Source organism: Melospiza melodia, chromosome W (genome assembly GCF_035770615.1).
Source record: "Melospiza melodia melodia isolate bMelMel2 chromosome W, bMelMel2.pri, whole genome shotgun sequence".
Lineage (NCBI taxonomy): Eukaryota > Metazoa > Chordata > Aves > Passeriformes > Passerellidae > Melospiza > Melospiza melodia.
Genome location: NC_086225.1, coordinates 508,922 through 531,836, shown reverse-complemented (window position 1 = coordinate 531,836; position 22,915 = coordinate 508,922). Strand labels below are relative to the sequence as shown.

At 42.4% G+C, this 22,915-nt stretch overlaps 1 protein-coding gene across 4 annotated transcripts in view; it reads left to right on the top strand.

The window, feature by feature from the left end:
• LOC134431444 (transportin-1-like) overlaps window positions 1-22,915 on the top strand; it is a 102,835-nt gene that overhangs the window by 50,618 nt on the left and 29,302 nt on the right. For all 4 annotated transcript variants that reach the window (XM_063179457.1, XM_063179456.1, XM_063179455.1 and 1 more), the window contains 4 exons: window positions 7,677-7,783; window positions 8,365-8,498; window positions 16,293-16,374; window positions 17,091-17,213. In XM_063179457.1, coding sequence (XP_063035527.1) covers window positions 7,677-7,783; window positions 8,365-8,498; window positions 16,293-16,374; window positions 17,091-17,213 — 446 coding nt within the window. The remainder of the gene's footprint in view (window positions 1-7,676; window positions 7,784-8,364; window positions 8,499-16,292; window positions 16,375-17,090; window positions 17,214-22,915) is intronic.

Sequence of the window (22,915 nt, the reverse complement as noted above, 5' to 3'; positions counted from 1 at the left end):
CGAGGGGTACTGCTGTCCGTGGGAGGGACTCACACTGCAGCAGTTCACAGAGAGCTGCTGCTTGCAAGAGTGAGCCACATCAGAGAAGTTTGCAGAGAACTGTCTCCTGTGAGAGGGACCCCACAGTGCAGCAGGGGGAGGACTCCTCTCCCTAAGCAGCAGGAGATGCTACGGGTGATAAACTGACCATAACCCTCATTCCCTGCCTCCTTGCACTGCTGGGGTAGGAGGTAGAACTGGGAAGGAGGGAGGGATGGGGGGAAGGTGCTTTTAAGGGTTCATTTCACTTCTCATTATTCTGCTCTGATTTTGTTAGCAATAAATTTACTTTAGATCTCTAAAGTGAGCCTGTTTTGCCCTTGATGGTATTTAGTGAGCAATCTCTCCTGATCCTTAACTCATGAGCCCTTCATTATATTTTCTCCTCTCTGTACAGCTGCAGTGGGGGGTGAGCAAGCAGCTGTCATGGGTGCCTGGCATTCAGCCAGGGTCAAATGTGCCCATGAGTAAAAGCCCAGGAACTCTTAAGAGCAAATGAAAAGACATTGTGATCAGCAACTACTTAACTAATAGAATAAATACTTATAACAAATTTGTTTTAACAGGCTCTGGTTAGGATCTGTTATTTTAATCCTTTGTGCCTTATATTGGGTGCCAAAAAAGACTGTTGTGGTTTAACTCCACTTAGCAACTTATAACCACGCAGCCATTCACTCACACCCCCTCCACACCCTTCTTCCCCCAAGTTGGGAGGAGAATTGAAAAGAAAAGGTAAATCTCATGGGTTGAGATAAGAACAATTTAATAATCTAAACAAATTATTATTGTTGTTGTTGTTGTTATTAAACTAATAATACTACTGATAATATTTGTAATTATGGGAGGGGGGGGAGAGGGAGAGAGAGAGAGAGTAACAGAACCCAAAAGAAACAAGTGATGCACAGTACAGTTGCTCATCACCCAGTGACCAATGCCCAGCCTGTCCTCAAGCAGTGATCAGCAGCTCCTGGCCAAGCCTCCCATCTCCAGTTTATATACTGGGCATGATGTTCTATGGTGTGGGATATCCCTTTGGCCAGTTTAGGTCAGCTGTCCCAGCTATGCTCACTCCCAGCTTCTTGTGCAGGTCCTCACTAGCAGAGCATGGGACACTGAAAAGCCCTTGTCTCAGGGTAAGCACTGCCCAGCAACAACAACCAAAACATGAGTGTATTATCACCATTATTCTCATACTGAATCCAAAACACAGCATTGTGTCAGCTACCGAAAAGAAAACGAGCTCTTATCCCAGATGAAATCAGGACAAATAATCTACCTTTAGAATCCCTTGCTTTCTGTATAGGATTCCTTCTCCAGACATCTGGGTTAAGGACTTTGGACTAGAGGAAAATGTCCATCTCTTTGCTTTTCCTACTGTCTCATCCCTTTGTGAATTTGCTTTACTGTGAACTTTATTAATGCTCCATTTTCTTAATGACAGTAATTATTTAAGTTTGTGCTTAATTGATTGTTCGAAGTGTCACCAAATTACCAAAAATGGTTGAATAAGACCCCCTAACACCAATTTAGTGTTAAAGATGGCATCATTTATTCAGGCACCTGGAGTGATACAGGAGATAACTCATCCTAATGTGCCCCCTGGTTTCTATAAGTGTGTTGGTAATATACAGTTATTACATGCATATTATAATTTGACCATTACCATAAAACCCTTCCCATGTTTCCCAAGTTCCTAAACTCAGTCCTTGTTTTGGCTGTAGCTGGATTTCTGAGCCAGATGTCTCTTCTTTATCTTCCCATGTCCTTGCTTGGAGAGCAGTTTCTGCAGGCCTTGTTTCTCTGCTAAACACTCACAGTCACAGTAGAAATTGAAATAACCTTTTTGGTATAAAAATGAGTTGTCAGGGGAGTACAATGGAGATATCTAAAGAATAGAAGAATATAATAGAATTAAAGAATGGTTTGGGTTGGACAAGACCACAAAGATCATCTGGTTCCAACCCCTCTGCCATGGGCAGAAACACCTTCCACTAGACCAGGTTGCTCAATGCTCCATCCAGCCTGGCCTTGAATGCTTCCAGGGATGGGACATCCACAGCTTCTCTCAGCAACCTATGCCAGGGCCTCACCACTCTCACAATAAAAAAATTCTTCCTAATCTCCAATCTAACCTTTCCCTCTTTCAGTTTAAAGCCATTCCCCTTGTCCTGTCACTACATGTCCTTGTATAGTCTTTCTCCATCTCTCTAGTAGGCTTCCTTCAGGTATTGTAAGACTTCTGTAAGGTCACCCTGGATCCTTGTCCTCTCCAGGCTGAACAATCCCAAGTCTTCCAGCCTTTCCACATAGGACAGATGCACCATCCCTCTAATTAACTTGGTGGCCTCCTCTGGACTTGCTCCAACAGACCCATGTCCTTCCTGTTCTGTGGCTTCCAGAGCTGGATGCAGTACTCCAGGAGGGGTCTTAACAGAGCAAAGGGGCAGAATCCCCTCCCTCAACCTGCTGGCCATGCTGCTTTGAATGCAGAACAGGATATGATTGGCTTTCTAGGCTGCAAGTGCACATTGCCAGATCATGTCCAGCCTCTCATCCACCAGCACCATCAAGTCTTTCTTGGCAGGACTGCTCTCAATCCGTTCATCCCCCAGCCTGTATTGATACTGGGATGTGCCCTGACTCAGGTGCAGCACAAGCACTTGGTCTTTTTAAACCTCATGAGGTTCTCATGAGCTGACTTCTTGACTTGTCCAGGTCCCTCTGGATGGCATCCTGTCCTTCAGGTGTGTCAACAGCACCACTCAGTTTGGTGTCATCTGCAAACTTGGTGAGGGTGCACTCAATCCTACTATGTCATTGACAGAGATGTTGAATAGGCCTGGTCCCAAAATGGACCCTGAGGGACACCACTTGTCACTGATGTCCATTGGGACTGAACTGTTGACCAATACTCTCTCAGTGTGACTGTCTAACCAATTCCTATCCATCCCTCTCCAATTTAGCGAGAAGGATCTTGTGGGGGACCGTGTCAAAGGCTTTACACAAGTCCAGATAAATGACATCCGTAGCCCTTCCCTTGTCCACTGATGGAGTCACTCCATTGTAGAAGGCCACAGGTTGGTGAGGGAGGTTTTGCCCTTTGGAGCTGTGCTGGCTGTTCCGAATCACCTCCCTCTCCTTCATGTGCCTTAGCAGAGTTTCTAGGAAAATCTGTTCCAGGATCTTCCTATGCACAGAGGTGAGACTGACAGGTCAGTAGTTTCCAGGGTCTTCCTTTGAACCCTTTTTAAAGATGGGTACAATATTTCCCTTTTTCAGTCTCCATGGACTTCACCTGACAGCCATGACTTTTCAAATATCATGGAGAGATGCTTGGCAACTACATCAGACAGGTCTCTCAGGAGAATATATTACAACTGTGTTTGGATTGCACCTTTAGGGTCGTTTGATGGTGGTGACAGCTGGGGGAGGGATGTATTTTAAGCATATTTATTTTGAGCATTTTCATTTTGATCATTTTATTGTTTGACTTGAGGAAACATTTGTGGATTAGTAGCTCTATTACAGTTGAGCTTCAAGTGGTCTTGGCAAGGATTATTCAAGCATATATGAACTCTGAAGATGTGTACCAACTGATTAACTGTAAGCTTACATTATAAGAATTGCTATTTAGTATTTTTTACTCTGCTGTGTGAAGTAATTAAGTATTGAATCCTTGTAGGTTTGTGTTCCAATAGTGAGGTTGGTCCAGTACTCACTGGTCTCTTCATACTATCTAGGTGTAAAAATATTGCTACCTGCCTAGACTTCCTTGTTAGCATATAAGTTGGCATAGCTGTTCTTTCAGATGCTGTAATGGGTTTGCATGGCCATGTTTTAGTAGCGAGTGGGGTTACAGGGGTGACTTTTTTGACCCTCATGTCTGACAGAGCCCATGCCAAGTGGCTCCAAGATGGACCTGCTGCTGGCCAGTGCTGAGTCAATCAGTGATGGTAGTAATGCCTCTGGAGTAACATTTAAGAAGGAAAAGAGTTATGGCACAGATGTAATTGCAGTCAGAGAAGAGCGGAGTGAGAATATGTAAGAGAAACAACTCTGCAGACACCAAGGTCAGTGCAGAAGGAGGGGGCAGAAGTGCTCCAGGCATTGGACCTGAGATTCCCCTGCAGCCCATAGTGTTAGGGTCTGGTTATTAAAATTATTTAGGTCTTCCTCAGTCCAAATTAAGGTGCAAATGAGACCATATGCCAGTGACAATAGTATGGATTTTATTTGATAGTAAATATGAGGGAAAGAAAAGGGAAGAGAAAGAAATAGGGAAAGAGGAGCTTGGGGGGTGGGGGGGGGGGGAAGAGTAAGGTGGAGACAGACTAAGTAGAAAGTATCACCACTCCATAAATCCTGATGGCATCCTGTTGATCCTCTTCTTCTGGTCTTCTTGAGGGTGAAGGTCCCCCTGAAAAGCATAGAATCCAATGGGTTAATATACACTCGGGCCAGGTGGCAATGTCCAGGTACTTCCCCTGGAGGGGGGAACAGTTTCTTGCAGCAGACTGGATTTGTTGCATCATATGCAATCCTGTGGTGCAAAGCCTCTGGGCAGTGCTTTGAGATGTCTTTGATGGATTATGACACCCCCTCAGCTGCCTCTCACGTGAATGTTCCGTGGATGAGGCCTGTGGGGTTGAGGGTTCCACAGCTGGGCCAGTTTGTGTAAGGGAGGATGGGTATTCACTGACTCTGACCAGAGGTTACACCCACACACCTGAAACCTTCCCCCTCTTCGTTTCAGGGGGAGGCTGTGTAAACCTGGCTTCTGTGGGCTGTGGTCTCCCCCACCCCAAACCCAGCCAGAGGTGACTCTCAGCATGGCTGCTGGGTTTGGCTCTCATTCTTTTCCTAGTTTATTTGTTTCCTTCTCCCTGGGCCTGAGATGACTGAAGAATGGATTTCTAATCATCAGTTTGACTTTCAGTCTCAAGTCCCAGTCAGACATCTTTTAGGCAGGGGTGGGCTTCTTCATACAGTTTTGCTATAATGGGCAAAACTTTATATCAGCATTTGAGGCATGAACTATTTCAGTCTCTGACACATAGTGCAGACCATGGTGAAGCAGCTGTGCCCCTGCAGCCCATGGCAGAGATCTACCTGCAGACTATGGAGGACGCCCATGCTGGAGCAGGTTTGTTGGCAGGACTTGTGATCCCATGGAGGATCCACACTGGAGCAGTTTGTGAAGGGCTGAAGCCTATGGGAAGGACTCGTGCTGGAGAAGTTTGTGGAGGACTGCCTCCTGTAGGAGGGACTCCATGCTGGAGCAGGGGAAGGACTCCTTTACCTGAGGAGGAAACAGTGGCAGAAACATGTGATGAACTGATCATAACCCTCATGCTCCATCTCCCTGCCCTGCTGTGGGGGGAAGGAGATAGAGAATCAGGAATAAAGTTAAGCCTGGGAAGGAGGAAGGTGTTTTTTAGGATTTGTTTTACTTTTCATTATCCTGCTCTGGTTCTGACTGTTAATACATTCAACTCATTTCCCTAAGTCGAGTCTGTTTTGCCTATGATGGTAATCAGTGGGTGGTCTCTCCCCATCCTTAACTCATGAACCTTTTGTTATATTTTCTCTCCCTTGTCCAGTTGAGGAGGGGAGTGATAGAGTGGCTTTGGTGGGTACCTGGCATCCAGACAGGGCCAAATCACCACAGATGCATATGTATTTTTGCTGTTCAAGCACTGACAACCTCATGAGCCAATCACAAATAAGATCTCTGGAGTTATGAGAGGAGGATGAGCAACTACATCAAAACAGCATCAGGGAAGAAGTAATGCAGCATTTGTAGTCTTTAGCATCTGATGTTACCCAAAGAAAAGCTGATACCTTTTGATCCAGATGGAAGCAAACTGATTAATCCCATTCTCAGAAGTCACCTCACTGAGGATGATAAAGATGTCAATAGAGTCTATTTTAGGACTGTGATTGGAGATGAAATGATAACTACACATCGTTGTATCCTTACTTAGGTTTTCTTTTTTTTAAACACTGAAATGACTAACATTGTGAAACTTCTTTGTGCTGTGTGGTAGAGGTTTTAAAAAACCTTGTGCCAACATTGAAATATGGATTCAAGTTCAAAAATACAGTTGCATATGTTTAGGACTCACAAACTTACCAGAAAATAAATGCATCTATTTAGGAGGTTTCTGTGTAATATTGTTCTGTATTCTTGTATATTTAATAACAATTTGAACATTTTATTTCAAAAAAAGAGGATATATGGTGATTAGCTCAATGAAAAAGCTTAGGAAAGTTTTTTTTCATCACTTTTCATTTGGGAGATTATTAGTTGAGGCAAAATGGACTCATAGTCAGTCCTAGTTTATAAGCAGCTTTCCCCATTCCTGTCACCTAATTAGCTTTTCCTGGCATTTCTGTATGTGTTAAAAATGGAAGTGACTCTTTCAGCCATCCTCTCTGCTGGATCTGAATCAGCCAACCCCTACAGCTGATCACTGGATGACCTGCCATAGTGTGTAAGCTGTTAGTAGGTATCTGTCTTAGAATTTTTGTCCTGAACATGGGCCTTCTGCCCTGTGCACAGCACCAATTCACACACCGAGGACGAGGTACTTCTATTTCTTTGTTGTAGTAGGCACAAAGTAGGGAGCTGGGTGGTAACCCACAAAAGGTTGGCTCCCCAATCATCAAAGCTTTATGTTATTTATACATTTTTAGCAAACAGTGTTCATTGTCTACAAGCTACCCAATTCTTTTATTAATTAGTATTCAACCATCTATTAGTTAATGGTTCTCTTGCTTCTCATGCTATTTAGTCCATATGCTCAATCTTCCTCTTCTTTTGGGTCTGTGGGTTTCTTGGGTCAGTGGTCTGTGAGTCAGTGGTCACAATCTCCCTCTGCCAGAATTACCTTTTACCCAGTCAGAGCTGATTTCAACACAGTTGCTGAGCTGGCTTTATTAGTTTCTTCCTTTTCTTGGGAGTTCTGCCAAATATCCTTATGGCCTGTAAATTCTGCATTCTTTGTGTCCACTATCGGGGATACATCCTTCTCCCCAAGCTTTGGTAACCTCCCCCTAGGTCTGAGATCAGTGAAGCATGTCAAGCCCTAAACCTCACCAAGGCAATTCTACCAACAAGTAATTTATATTTCTAACACCTGGACATCAGCATGTGCCCTTAATGTTTTGTGTAAGCATAGTAAAGTAATGAACACATAATTTAGTAATGAGTTATCATTTTATTGAATGACAGTTTCCAGTGTTCATACCTTTGTATCATAATAAAGAGGGAGTGACTTGAGATGGATACTCTACTGGAGGTCAAGATTTGTACAGTTTTTAGTAAACTTAGAGCAGAACCTGCCCTGCAGTGTTTGGACATGATTATTACCTTAACTGGAATTACTTTGTGCTTGATGTCTTACATCTGAGCCATTCATGATAGCAGGAAGGGGCAACCTGCCTTTGCATTTCAAAGCCCTTCAAATAACCTTTGTAATTAAATGTGCTTCCTCTTTTTATGCTTGACAGCTCTTAATAAAACAAGAAATTTCTTGACTCCTTAGTTCTTTGAGAAGAGTAAAATGAGAAAAAAGGGTGTGAAACCTGTGAAGATATATGAGATCTCATTTCCTTTATTCCTCTGATTCACTTAGGCATTCTGATAACAACCATTGCTTCAAAAGGGGAATTGCAGAATTGGCCTGACCTCTTACCAAAGCTTTGCAGACTGTTGGATTCTGAAGATTACAATACCTGTGAGGTAAGGAGGCTTATTTTAAATGTATTATCATGTAAATTTGATTATTTTTTGCCTTTCTTCATAGATGCTATATATATGTATAGTACTTTGTGTGGGTATGTATGCACATATATAATCTTTTTTTTCCTGTATTCATGAAGGAAAATAAAGAAATACCAACTCAACTCTTTTAAGCTATGAGGAGAAAAATCTTGTCTGATTTTTAAAACAATCTTGCTTTTAAGCATTTTTAAAAATATGATTAAATAAATGAATGTTAAAATTAAAATTACCACTTAGTTATTATAGACTCATCCAGCTTGAGATCTTACAGATTACAATATAAAGTGCTTAAATAAAAAGTCTTTAAGGCTATTTTAATTTAACTCCATATTTAGTTAGCTACATTTACTTAGTTAGTGAGCTACATTTACTGCGGTCTTTTGCTAAAATTACCTGTTCTGTAAAAACCCTGAAATGTTGCTTTCTTCAAAATGTAAAGTAACAGATTTTCTTTTGCTTTGTTTTTTTTTTTTTTTTTTTGTTTTGTTTTGGTTTTTTTTTTGGTTGCTGTTTGTTTGTTTGATTTTGTTTCTAAACAGGGTGCATTTGGTGCTCTTCAGAAGATATGCGAAGATTCTGCTGAAATTTTAGATAGTGATGTATTGGACCGACCACTCAATATCATGATACCTAAATTCTTGCAGTTCTTCAAACACAGCAGTGCAAAAATAAGGTAGGTTTAGGAGTTATACTAAAGTTATCTGTTAAAAATTTATTTACATGAGCAGCAAGGTTGATATTTTGTAGATCAGTTTAAAACATACTTAGTTTTTAAAATGATGCTGCATATGCAAATGTGAGAAGGCACAGCAATTTCATGCATTGGTCATTTCCATGCTTATCTGTTCAGTTATTAGATCAGCCTCACCTCTTTATACATCTTCCAAATCAAAAATCTGTCTGACTTTGAAAATCAAATTATTTTTTAAGAATTTGCATATTATTATGAAAGTTTCAATGCTGTGGTTAAAATTTCAAATTCTGATTAGAAAGAACTATCTTGCATTTGTTTTGTTATGACTCCAGCAATGAAAGAGTAAAAAATCATTTGCTGATAAATGGTTTCTGAGTTCTTGCAGAAAAGTATTTTTCTGCTTTAACTCCACGAAAACTTATAAAGCTCTTTATCTTTCAGATATATCAAATTAAATCAGTTCAACATCCTTTTACTTTAATACAGTATTAATGTCTCCAAAGTAACAGAAGTATAGGAAAAAATTCCAAAATTAATTTGTTATTGCTAATATATATCAACAAGAACAGTAGCTTTTACCCTGTGTAGGGGTTTTGGTTCACCAATTTAAGATTTCCCCAAGTTTAAGATTTCTTGGCTCAATGCACCAGAGAGTGTGGCAGGTTTTGGTGCTGGCTAATCACCAGTGCACTCACTTCCTGCTGTGAGATAGGCAAAGCAGGCTCAAAACTTTAAGAGGGTATAAAGAAAATTTTATTAACAGTAACTAAAAGGAAAAAACATAGTAGGAATCAAACCCTTCAGAACACTTCTCCTCTCCCCACAACCTTTTCTTCCCACTGACAATGTAAAGAAACAAAACCTAAAATTTCCAATCAGTTTGCCACCTCTAAAATAGTCTTTCTTCAGTTCACTTAGGGAGAGAAGTCCCTCTTGTTAATGTTATGGAGACTTCTCCACAGGAGGAAAAAACAGTCCTGTCGTGGCTCCCAATTTCCATGACTAGCAACCGCCCTGGGAAATCTGCAGTCATGAAGTCCCTCCCATTTTCCACAAGCCTTCCCACAGTTTGTCTATGGGCCATGTCAAGTTATGGGGTATTGTTTTAAAGATGAGCTGTTCAAAGGCAAAAGTTCTCATTATGTATTTCTAAAATCATCTTAATCCCTGGGAACAGAGATCATCTTCTCCTGGGGACACAGGACTACTCTTCTCTCTTTCTCTGTTCAAACTTCTCATGGGATCACAGCTATTTTAACATCTGTTTACTTTAACATGGAGGCCTTTGCTCAATATCAAACTGAACCCTTCATCTCCCCATAGTTTCCTGCATTATAAGGAAAAAGAGTCCTTTCTGCATAGCTTACAAGAGGATTTCAACCCCAAAATCAAGGCATCTCCTCATCCCTCCCATCTGGGACTTGACTTCTTTTTCACTGACCTCGATGTCTTCATGTTGTTCCTTTACATGCTTGCATCTTTTTCCTTTCTCTCACTTGAGGAACGATTGAAGCACTGAAAGGGTTAACAGCCTGGGGCCTGCAAATGATCATCTGACCTGCCAGTAACTGGTGGCAGGAGCTGCAGCTGTGTCAGGATCGGCTTCATGGTTGGTCTTTGGTTTTCTCTGACTTCAATTCCAGCTGTGGGGCTGCCTCTGGTCTCAGCTGTGCTGGGGGGAGGGGACCTGACAGCAAGATCTTAACAGCCGAGGCCAGCCCTGCTCCAGCCAGGGCTCCGTAGCCTTGCCCCGCTTCCTGCCTGGCAGCTGCTGGGGCCCGGCCTGGCCAGAACGGGGCTTGGAGTCCCCTGGACCGCCCCCCCCTTCCCCCGGAGAGGGGCCTGGCCCCCTCCGGGTGGGGGTGGAGGGGCGGCGGGCCCTGTTACCTGTCCCCAGGCCGGAAGCAAAAGAAGTCGTTCCTGGGTTTCTTTCATCTTTAACATTTTTTTTTTTCACAGAGGCATGTCCAGCTTTCTAGTGGTTGGAAGCTTTACATCACTTCCATAAATGTCTCTCATGTCAAACCATGACACCCTGAAATGAGTCAGCAATGTGCCCTTGCCACAAAGAAGCTGAATCTCATCCTGGGCTGGAGTGTTGCCAGCATGGGAGGTGATCCTTCCCCTCGCCCTCCAGATGAGGCCACACCTGAAGTACTGTGCCCAGTTCTGGGTTCCCCAGTACAAGAGAGACATGGATCTAGTAAAGGGCCGCAATGATGATAAAGGGACTGGAGCATCTCTCCTATGAGGAAAGACTGAGAAAGCTGGGACTGTTTAGCCTGGAGAAGAGGAGGTTCAGGGGTGACATTATCCCTGTATATAAATACCCAAAGGGAGGGTGCAAAGAAGACAGAGCCAGGTTCTTTTCAGTTGTGTCCAGTGACAGGACATGTGGCAGTGGGCACAGACTGAGACACAGGAAGTTCCCTCTGAATAGTGGGAAGCACTTTTTTTACTGTGAGGGTGACCAAGAACTGGTACAGGTTACCCAGAGAGGTGGTAGAGTCCCCATCATTGGAGATATTCAAAAGCAATCTGTAAGGCCCCAGAAAACTTGCTCGATGAGACTCTTAAAAGGGCTTATGGTTGTTCATGTACTCTGAGTTTGACACACTGGAGAAATACTGACAAGATATTAACAAGGGGTCACAACAACAAAAAAAATTTACTGTCAACTTTGTAAAATCAGAGAATTTTGGCAAAAGTTTAGAGCAGCATTCAGTCAACATAAAACACTTCCCAAAGCATTAACTTAGCCTATTCAACTTTAAATTACTCAAAATTCCAAGAAGAGGGAATTAGAAGAAGGAGAGAGACAAAAAAAGATATAGAAAAGAACAAATATAGCTACCACTCCTGGTTCCAGTTCCACAATGTTCAGCTGATAGAAATTCCAAGAAGTAGGGTCAAAACATGCTCACCGCATGTCCTTGGTTAAATACCCTTAGGCTTTCCTGGGTCCTTCCCCCAGGTGGGACTTCCAGTCATCTGACCACTCTGGTATCAAAACAGGCTGACCCCTGTGGCAGGGAGGAATGATGAGGAGGACTCCATCTTATCAGGAGGCTAATTAATTGCTTTATTATACTATATTATTCTATACTATATTACATCTATATTACATTACATCTAAACTGAATCTGCCAAGCACTCAACTCTGCACACAACTGCACAGAACCTCATGACTGTCAGCCGACAGTCCTGACACACACACACTTGGCCCTGATAGGCCAAGGAAACTAAACACCATCACTTTGGGTAAACAATCTCCATATTGCATTCTACTTTGGCACAACACAGGCACAGCAAATAAGATAGGAATTGTTTTGATCATTCTCTGACGTTCAGAGAATGTGAAACCCAGAAATATTCCAGGGAAGAATTGTGCCTTGCTTTTCTCTGTGAAGAGAGATGTGGCTACACTCTGGGGCTAGATTGGGGCTCCAGGGGCAGGGTGTGGAGCATTGCCTCCAGTGTGCCAGTGATTGGTGGCCCCTGCAGGGGCTGGGATACAGGCCCCAGGGGGTGTGGGGTGTGCGGAACAGAGCCTTGCCTCACCAGAGCAAGGCCCAACCTGCCCCTTCCCCCACACATGCACCTGAAATGTTTCAAGACAGCAATCCTTCCAGTCTCTCACACTGTTGTGATGTGGTCCTGTGCAACCAGCTGTTGGTGGCCCTACTTGAGCAAATGATCTACAGAGGTCCCTTCCAACCTCAATTATTCTGAGTGATTCTCTGAAACGTGTTTTTGGACTCCTCTTTGAAAATTATATCAAAAGATTCTACAACTTGGAGGGCTCAGTTACTGCCAGCACTAACATAAATGGTGAAGAATAAAAGGAAGCGTATAACTAGGAATAAATCTTGATGGGATTTAATAAGATTTAGAAACTCCCCTAAAATAGATGCACACTAAGAAAAATATATAACAAAGCATGAAGTGGCACTTATAGGAAGATAAGCTTTTGCTTTGAAATAGGTAAACCAGTTTCAACTTTAAAGCAGATCATCTGCCGACCTGTTGCCTGGTTTCAGTACATAGTACAGAAGTATGAAGAATATTAATTGTGTCAGTAAAATACTATTAGTACTTAATAGTATTTAAATATTATCAGTATTTAAATCTGTGAAGAGAGAACTTTTGAACCCTGTTTATGAGACTCTCTTCCAAGAAATGTCTGAAGAGACTAGATGTTTGGAGTTAGATTAGTAAAAATACATGAATGGATCTTCAGAGGCTTTTAAAGGTAGCTTTATACTGTGCCTCTACTTATATAATTTGGCTTTTCAGTCTCTGAGAATGAAAAAGACTTGTAAGCAATGGCTTTGCATGGAATGGAATAAAGAACCAGCTCTTCACTTATGGTTTGTTTCTACCACAATTGTTTTATTATGTATCCTAATGCAAGTGTGTATTTGTTCTAACTATATTACTGATGCATATTGGTCTCATTGAATGGGAAAAATCTTGCAAAGTTGGATACTTAGAAATGAAGAAGGCTGTCTCTGTCTCTCTGGGAGCCTCTCAGGAACCCCGGCCAGTCCCGAGTCAGCAGACACTGAGGGAGCAACCCCAACACCGCCGACAGTGGAGACACACTCTTGTGCCCCGAGGGTACTGAAAGCAGCTAGGCTAGTCGCCATTGCAGCAGAGGAGACACCAGAGACATCGGTAGAAGATAAAAGGGCCAACTTAGCAGGGGTTAATCCAAGGTTTTATTCTAGGAGCTCCGGAGGAGCCCCTACACCTCAGGGGGCCTCCTGCTGAGAGCCCCAGGAGAGGTGCCAAGGTTACATTTAAAGGGAGGTGGAAACCGAAAGTAGATAACATTTTACTAACCAATAAGTGACCCTAAGGGATGGATACTGGGGGATAGACATTATGGGGTAACACTTGGGGGGTTGACTCCTAGCCTCTGGCTAATCACTCGACGTCCTGGACCAAAACTTCTAGATAGAGGGGATGGGATGCTGAGTGATTGACAGAGAGCCAGGGTGGGGATTTGGGGATGATCTCAGCAAAGGAAAGGGATTACACAGGTAGAGGGAGGGTGGTACAATCTGGGGTAAACCATTTGGGAAAAATACGGGGATACAAAAACAAAACTATTACAAAGTATAAAAACACTACAACAGAAGGGCATGCTAAAATTTCACCGTGTTAACTTGCATGGAATTGTTAACATTGTTACCAAAGATCAGTGAAAATAAAACTCCTTCACACTAATGTAGCGTTAAGAAGCAGGCATTCTTTATTTAGCCAAATGCCCAGGGGGATAGCTCCTCCAAAATATTGTGCATCCTGAGTACAGAAACAGCTCCTGTTTATATGCTATATTTTACATACATATACATAGGCTTTCCCAGAAGAAACATATGTATTATAATAATTTCCCCAAAGTAATTAACATATTTTCCCTCCCTTTTACACATGTTTTTCTGTCCTGAGGTTCTTTTTGGTGGTCCCTGGTGGTTGGCAACCCCAAAGTCATACCTGACCTCCTGTTTAACTGGTAAAAGTTGGCATAACTGCGCTGGCTGATTTCCAGTTCTTCTTCCTACAGAAAACATTGTGTGGTTCTGTAGGCTAGTGGTCCTTGAAGAATAAGTATTGTGTTAGCTCACTGTCCTGGTTTAGGTCAAATTTGGTAGAGAATCTCCAAAGGAGGGCCCCTCCAGAAAGCAAACCCACACAGCCCCTCCCCACAACCGGTTTGGGAAGAATTCCTCAGAGAGAAGTGGAAAGAACCTGTTTATTTAACAGGCACAGCACCCCTCAGCACACAAAATGAACAATACCGGATTACACCACTCTGAAAAAGATGACAAAATCAGAAAGTCTCTTTCGGGGGTGGTTACTCTGTTCTCAGTCCCTCCGTCGCTGGGGCAGCTGCTGCAGGCCAAACGGTGCAAACCCTCGGTGTTCCCAGGTCCCAGTCCAGAGCAGGTTCGAGATGATCAAAGGAAAAGGAGAGGAGAAACAGTCCAGGAAGGAATTTAGACTGTTTAGCTAGAACTAGCTAATAAGCAGAAGCAAAAGCAAGCAGAAGCGAGAGCAGAGAGAGAGAGAGCAAAGCAGAAAGCCAAAAGCAAAAAGCGAAAGCAGCACTAAGTACTGCCCGTCTCTGTGTCCCTGATAAGAGAAACCCAAACAAAACTTCCACTCTTCAGAGCCAGTCTTAAAGGCACAGAACATAACGAATGGGGATACAAGCATCATAACGTCACCCCAGGACACTCACAAGGTGCAAATGAGTCTTCATCTGGCAACAATATCAGAGAAAATTGATAATCATAATATACTGAAAAAGACCATCCTTACATACTATTTGGGACAAATGTGCCAGGTAGTCATCATGCTATGGTTCTTATTTACTGAATACCTTAATTAAAATTATCTATTAGATATATTGGAGTATATGGTAGTATTTTAAAATGTGGTTTACTAATTTTTGTTGGTAACAATATATATGTTCAGATTTAATCCTCCCTGCCTCTAGAATATGCTTGGACAGTGTGTCTTGATTTGAAAAGACAGGTGTCTGCCAAGGAAGGCAGGAACCTCTCGTGAAATGGAAAATGCAAACCCCCTCCCTCCAAATTATTATAATTTTGAAATTAAGGGGCTCTCAGACAAAGATATGGGAGTAGAAATAACAGTTCTTTATTAGGAAAAATAAAAATAAAAATGCAGTAATACAAAACAACACTGACAGAGTCATAATACAACCTGACACCCTGCTGGTCAGGGTGTTGGTAGCAGTCCAATTAAATAGTGGCTGCAGTCCTCCTGGAGTGATAGATGCAGTTCTGTTGAAACAGTGAGCCTGTAGAAAGGATGTAGTCCAGTGATAGTATAGATGGGCCTGACCTTCTTTTGGGAATCCAGTGAGAAAAGGCTGCCTATGGCATTGTTCCAAATCTTCAATTAAATCCAGGTAGGAATGCTTGGCTCCTCCCTCTGGGCGGAGCATCTCATAATGGGATGATGTAATTTTATCAGTTATGCAGTGACACTCAATGGCCCATTAACAGAAGATATCTCCCCAGAGGGAGGATTGGTTGTTGAAGAGATAAAGAAAACTGCTCCACCTGGTTTTAACAGGAGGTGTAATAAACAGACCATAACTGCCCCACCTCTAACAGATGGCAGTAGAACACACACCCCCCAGCCACATCTTGCATTTGCAACCTAAGACATGGTGTTATTTACTTCCTAATGTCTATGTGTTGCCCGATTGATAAATGACACAAAACTCGGATAAGTTTTGTGGGTGCTTTATTAAGGGCCCGGGGAGCTTGGGGGACTCACGTCCCTAAAACCTGAGCCCCCAAATTCACGTATGGGTGCTTCCCTCTTATACATGCAATTCACAACAAAGTCTCCAAGAAACAGTTCCCCGTTCCCCTTGCCTAGTCACAGACCCCTTGTGATACATTCCTTGGTTCACAAACAAGATCATTAATCCTCTGCTTATCTTATTCTAAGAGCATTGTATGCTGCCTCCAGACAGGTTAGCATTCTTACTTTCCTGCACTAGTTTAAATATTTATTAAATCCCTAAGACTACCTGCTAGGTTACACACAAAACCCAACACACTTTCAACGGCTACAAAACTACCTTTTAACAAACCAGTTCACACACAACTCACTATAATTAAATATTTTGCTAAATTTCATTTCTTTTCCAACATATGATGCCTTTGTACAGTTTAGAAAATGTTTAAGACATTAAAAATTTATATATTTTAACTGTTCAATTTGTAGGTCTCATGCTGTTGCATGTGTCAATCAATTTATTATCAGCAGAACTCAAGCTCTTATGTTGCACATAGATTCTTTTATTGAGGTGAGTGCATTTTTGCTTGGAGGGGTAAGTCAAATAACATATCTAATTATCAAGAGCTTTAAATGATGTTTTACAACCTCCACTACCCCTAAACTCCACATTGATGGCTTCCCATTCCTAGCTTCAATCCCCATGGGTTTAAAGTCATTCTGCATGCTTATGCTTAAATTAGTCTAAGCACTCTCCCAGCCCAAGGAAATAGTGTTTTGAAAATGCTTTCTTTTAATAAATACAGGAAACTCTTCTTGCATAGAGGTACTGGCAGCAGTCTGTCACATGTGTGACGGAGAGTTTGGTACAGGGACCATCATGTCACTGAGTAGATTATGGGTCTCTCTGAATACTACTACTGAATGTGGATTAGAAGGATGAGATTTTGGCTTATCCAGGGTGTAGTTTATTTGCTGCTGTTATGTTCTGAAGGCATTTTCTATCTTCAGAACTTAATTAATGTTTTAGGAAAAAAAAATCAGAGATTACTGTTCTTGTGTCTAATGTACACATGACCAAAACACTGGGTAACAATACACATTGAAAGTCTGAAGAGTTCATTTGCTAGACCATATGTCTTTAGGAAATAATGCAGTTTTCTGAGGTGTGGGATGGGATGGTACAGAAGTACATGTTTGCATACTTTAGTTTGCCAATAATGTAAATTTTAATAGAAGTTGAACTAGATGAATTGAGGCTTTTCTACTGGTATTACTTTCCAACAGAATCTTTTTGCACTGGCTGGTGATGAGGAGCCTGAAGTACGCAAAAATGTTTGTCGTGCTCTGGTAATGTTGCTAGAAGTTCGAATGGATCGCCTGCTTCCTCATATGATTAGTATAGTTGAGGTGAGTCTTATTTCTCTGATTGTATGCTGAAGCATGTTTGGAATTGCAAAAATAATAGCAAATTAAAAGCATACATAGAATGAGTGTGTTACTTTTGTGCTTGTGTTTTCCATTTGTGCTTGCCTACTCTTTGTTTTCCTTCAAGACTGAAGTTGCAAAAGTTTCTTTTTAGCTAATTGCCAACATGACGTTGTATTTGACAGTGCATATGGCAGTTCTTCATTCTTCTTTAAGTTAATTGATCCTGAAATGGCCAAGATCAGCTATGCCATGGAGCAGCCAGGCATTGCCTGACCACAAGTGAGATCATGTTAAAAATCTTCCTTCTGGTGCTGATATTGTTACAGTTTACACAGTGAAGCTGTCACCTTTTTGGCTCTTTTGCCACAGCAAGGATAAGGAATGTAATTTTAAATATCTGAGATGCTCTTTGAACTACTAACAAAACTGCCTGCCATTGCATTCAGTTTTATAGGTGGGTGTCCTTGCATAGTTCCTTGATTATTCTAGATTAGTGCAGACTTGCCTACCAGAAGACCAATCAACTGGTACTTGTTTGCTCAACTGAGCTGTAATTTCTATATGTTCCTGGGAAACAGTGGCAGTTTCTAGATAGCCTTTATATACACTACTTGCTAGACTGGAAATAGAACAAAGATCAGAATATTTCTCATGCACATATAAGAACAAATGGGTCATAATCCAGTGTCAAATTCCATAAGTGCCAAGTCCAGACAATATGAAGCAGGTTTGTTTGGGTTTTTTTTGTGCTTCTGGACAAAGGCATTAGAGAGGCATAAAACTGAGGTGACTTGCAGTATTTTTCTAGTGTTGTCTGGAATTCCATGACACCAAGCCTGGCACATGTCTTCTCATCTAACACAGGACAAGTAGGCATTGTTGGTACTTGAGGTAGTTTTTTTTTTTTCTTTTGTTTGGTCTGGTTTGGGTTTTTTTTTTTTTTGGAGAGAAAGAGAATAAAGCTTTGAAGATTATATTGTCAACAAGTGATAACTTCTCTGACTCTTCACACTCCTGCAATCATAGAATCCTAGAATGATTTGGGTTGGAAGGAACCTTAAAGATCATCTAGTTCCAACCCCTCTTCCATTACTGGAAGGTGCTCTGCAATCTGCCTTCTTTTCTGAACAGGTTTCTGAACTGGAAACAGACTGAACACTCCCAACTCTCTCAGTCTGTCTTCATGGCAGAGGTGCTTCAGGCTCTCTGAGCATCTTCGTGGCCTCTGCTGGACTTACTCCAGCAGCTCCACATCCTCCTTATGTTCACAAGAGTGGAGGAGGAGAATCCTCACACCCCCCCCCCTTGACCTGCTGGCCACACTGCTTTGGATGCAGCCTAGGACACAGTTGGTTTCTGGGCTTTGAGTGTAGATTGCTGGTTCATGTTGAGTTTCTTGTCAACTGCTGTTCCCAAGTCCTTCTCGGCAGGGCTGCTCCCAATGCATTCTCTGCCCAGCCTGTACTTGTGCTTGGGATTGCCTTGACCAGGTGCAGGACCTTGCACTTGGCCTTGTTGAACTTTATGAGGTTTGCACAGAGCCACCTCTTGAGCCTGTACAGGTCCCTCTGGATGCAATTCCTTTCCTCCAGCATGTCGACTGCACCACACAACTTGGGGTTGTCAGCAAACAAATCAGTAAGGAACTTCTGGACTTTGCAGGTAGAAATTATGTCAGCAACCAGAAGATCCAAGATTGCATTGTTGTTGTATCCCTTTTTTTTTTTTGGGAAAACTATTACTAGGCATCTTCTCTACAAAAGACAGCAGCAGTGAATTTTTTCTGAAGATCAGACTTCCCTTCCTCTGCAGTTCTGGAACTATTGTGTACTGTTACTGATTTGCCCAGTTCTGTATACATACATATTAATATGTGACAGTGTAATATCTGAGAACTGACTATTTTTAATTCAAATTAGTCTGGTTTTGCCATTTTGAAACTTGAGTACCTCCAAGTTGAATGCTTCTAATAGCGGCTGCTCTAAGTGAAGGAATTCTTAAAAAGAAAGAAACTGGTATGTTTCATGAAAAACCCTCCACATGACAGGGTTTTTTATGCTTATGGAGAATTACATTTAAAGTAGTTAAGAATATTAATAATTTGGTAGTGATTCTAAGACAAGGTCTTGGCCAGTGTAATGCTTTTAAACTAGACAGGTTTAATATTAACTGTTTTGCCAAGTTCCTGGAGGAACAGGGATGGTTGAATTTCAATTTCAGTGGGTTTTTTGAACATGTACTTCCAGGTGATCAGAAGCAGATATGTATTTCTCTGTGGGGTTTTTTTTCTCCTTCTTTTGTCTGAGAACATGACAACAGGATATATCAGAAGTAGTCTGACCTAATAGATTTCAGTTATTAGATTGCACTTGTATATTCATATAGCATATTTAGCCAGGCATGTAGTGCCTAAGATCTTTTTTAATAGAAGTCCTGACTTTTTATTTTACAATGCATAATGAGATTACTTGAAAGGTGTTGATAATATGAAGTTCTAACACAGAAACTCAGCTTGTTGCTAAAGAAATAAGATTGATTGCATCCTGTAGTTTTCAGATAGACATCTTTTACTGCTGAACGAATTTTTCTTAATGCATTGTGCATCGTTCTTTTCTTGATGGTTTGACATAGCAAGACTAACACAACACTGTTACAGAGTATGCAAACCAGTTCTGAATAATGTTCCTATGCTATTTTGTAATTTTTTGTCAGGAAGCAACTATTTCCATTGTCTAAAGTCACTTTTTTAGCTTATCATTAAAAATACTCAATAAAGTATGGCACAAGAATGCTAAAAAAACCTAAAAGCCTTCAAATACTCTTCCCATACTTTGCTGCGATACTAGTATCACTGTTTTTACTATGGGGGCCTACAAGAAACATGGGGAAGGATTCTATCAGTGAGTGTAGCGACAGAACAAGGGACAATGGTTTTAAACTGTTAGAGAACAGGGTTAGATCGGATATTAGGAAGAAATTCTTCCCTGTGAGGGTGATGAGGCCCTGGCATAGGTTGCCCAGCAATGTTGTGGCTGCCCCATCCCTGGAAGTGTTCAAGGCCAGGTTAGATGGGGCTTTGAGCGACCTGATCTAGTGAAAGGTGTTTCTGTCCATGGCGGTGGATTGGAACTGGATAATCTTTATGGTCCTTTCCAACTGTCATGGTTTGACGCTGGCACAATGCCAGTGCCCCCATGAAAATATATGCTCCCTGGTGTCTGCTGTGAGATGTGTTTAGGACTAGAGCAAAGCAGGCTTCAACTTAGGAATAAAGAAGAAAAACTTAATTAGCCTACAACTATATATAAAAAGAAACACACACAGAACTCAGAATGAAAACCTTCCAAAAAACATTCCTCCTCCCCCCACCAAATTTCCAATATATCCACCCCTCAGATCATCAACTCTCAGTCCATCACCACCTTTTAGATAATCAGTTCTCAGTTCATCAAGAAGAGAGGAGTCCCTCTTGCACCATAGGCTTCCCCTGGAAACACAGTTGAGACCTCTTGTGTTGCCATGTCACTCGTGGCACTGCCTGGAGATCATTTGCCATCGTGACATCTTCCTTCCATGCCCAGTGCTCTCACCACTGGACATGGACCAGAGCTGCTTCTAGGGTTCCTCCTTTAAGGATGCTTTGCCTAGTTCCAAAAAGAAGCACAGTCTCTCACTTTTGGGACACCTGTTCCTCCCAAATTCACCCCCTGGGGCTGAGGGGTCTTGAGAAGAGAGGTCTTCTTCTTCCCTGAAGATCGAGGGCACCACCACCCTCCTCACCTGTCATCTCTGCTCACATACTCCTTCACATAACATCACTGCACTCTCTTGGCTCCAAGCCATTGCCTGCCCCTAAATGCAGTCTCTGTGTCACAGGAAAAATGGTTCTGTCCATGGCTATACAAGAAAAGTCCAGCCAAAGGCCACTCCCTCATCCCTCCCACCTAAGATTCTTCTCGACTTCTCTTGTGGCCCATTTCCTCTTATCTCATCTCTATCTCTCTTCTCATTCAACTCCAGGAGGATCAGCATTTGCACGGTTTCCATTATTCAAGAAAAGGGTTAAAAATCTCAGGCTCTGCTTGTCTAGAACTCCCATGGCTGCCCTGCCGGGCACCTTCTCACCACCCCCCCCACCACCCCCCATCTCCTTCTCAGCTGGCCATGCTATCAAATTTCAAGGTGGCACAGCACAGGCACCAGCTCTCTCTCTCTCTCTCTCTCTCTCTTTCCTGGAGGGGGGGGGGGTGGCATGGCTGCCCGATGCCTCTCAGTGTTCCTCCACCCTTCCATCCTGCAGAGGCCTTCACCTCCCTTCTCTGTCCAAGGCCTGGCCTACCTCACCCGGCCGCATGGCTTCCCCTCCCCCGCCCAACCTGCAGCTGGGCAGGGGAGGCCTGACCTCTTTCACAGACAGAACCCAAGAGAAAGTTTTCCTGGGAGTTCTCTGCTTTTAACCCCCCGTGTTCTCAGAGGCGTATCCATGTCCTCAGTTGCCACACGAGGTGCCAATATTCAAATCTGAGCACCTATTGGTTTGACCACAGCATCCCAAAAAACTCACTTCCTTTTCAAACCAGGACAACAATCCAAAACATTTTATTATTTCCAGACTGTGTATATGGCTCTTATACCACTGAGTGTAAGTAGCCTTTTCAATCTACTGCTATCTAACTTTATGGAGCATATATTATAAAATGTGCTTAAAGCTGAAATGACAGTGTGAGGAGAACCTTCAAACAGCCATTACTTTTTGTCATTCTGGTTTTGTCTTTGTGACAAATAACTGAATACAACAAAAGTGTTGATTTTCAAGCCATCTGGGGAAAAATGCCAAATCACTTCAGTTGTATTAATTAACCTTGCTTGCAATGATGTCCTGGGGTGACTTTATGATGCTGGTATCCCCATCATCTGTTCTCTTGCCCAGAAATGGGTCTTGTAGCTAGCTTTAAGCTAGGCCCAGAGAGAGAGAGAGGGTGAAGCGGAGGGAGAAGCAGCATGCAGTTTACAGACAAATAGATAGGACATTTTTCAAATTTTCCAAGCTGTAATCTGTTCATAACTCAGAACAGAGCAGTATTTTTGTTGCCATCAGTTCTTAATCACAATAATGACCTTTTAGGGAACACTTGCAATTTAGTGCATTTCATAGAATCACAGAATGGTTTGGATTGGAAAGAACCTTAAAAATCACCTAGTTCCAACCTCCCCCACATGGGCAAGAACACCTTCTGCTAGACCAGGTTGGTTGGAGCCCTATCCAGACTGGTCTTGAACACTGCCAGAAATGGGGAGGAGTCTATAACCTCTCTGGGCAACCTGTGCCAGGCCCTCACCACCCTCAAGGTAAAGAATTTCTTCCAAATATCTAATCTAAACCTACCCTCCTTCAGCATAATACCATTCCTCCTGTTCTTATCACTCTATGCCCTTGTAAAAAGTCCTTCTTGAGCTCTCTTAGAACCCCTTTAAGTACTGGAAGGTGCTAGAAGGTCTTGAATACTTCACTTCTCCAGTTTGAACAGCCCCAACTCTCTCTGCCTGTCTTTATAGAAGAGGAGCTCCAGCCCTCTGAGCATCTTTGTGGCCTCCCCTGGGCTTGCTCCAACAGGTCCATGTCTTTCTTGTGTTGGGACCCCAGTGCTGGACACAGTTGTTCAGGTGGGGTCTCAAGAGAG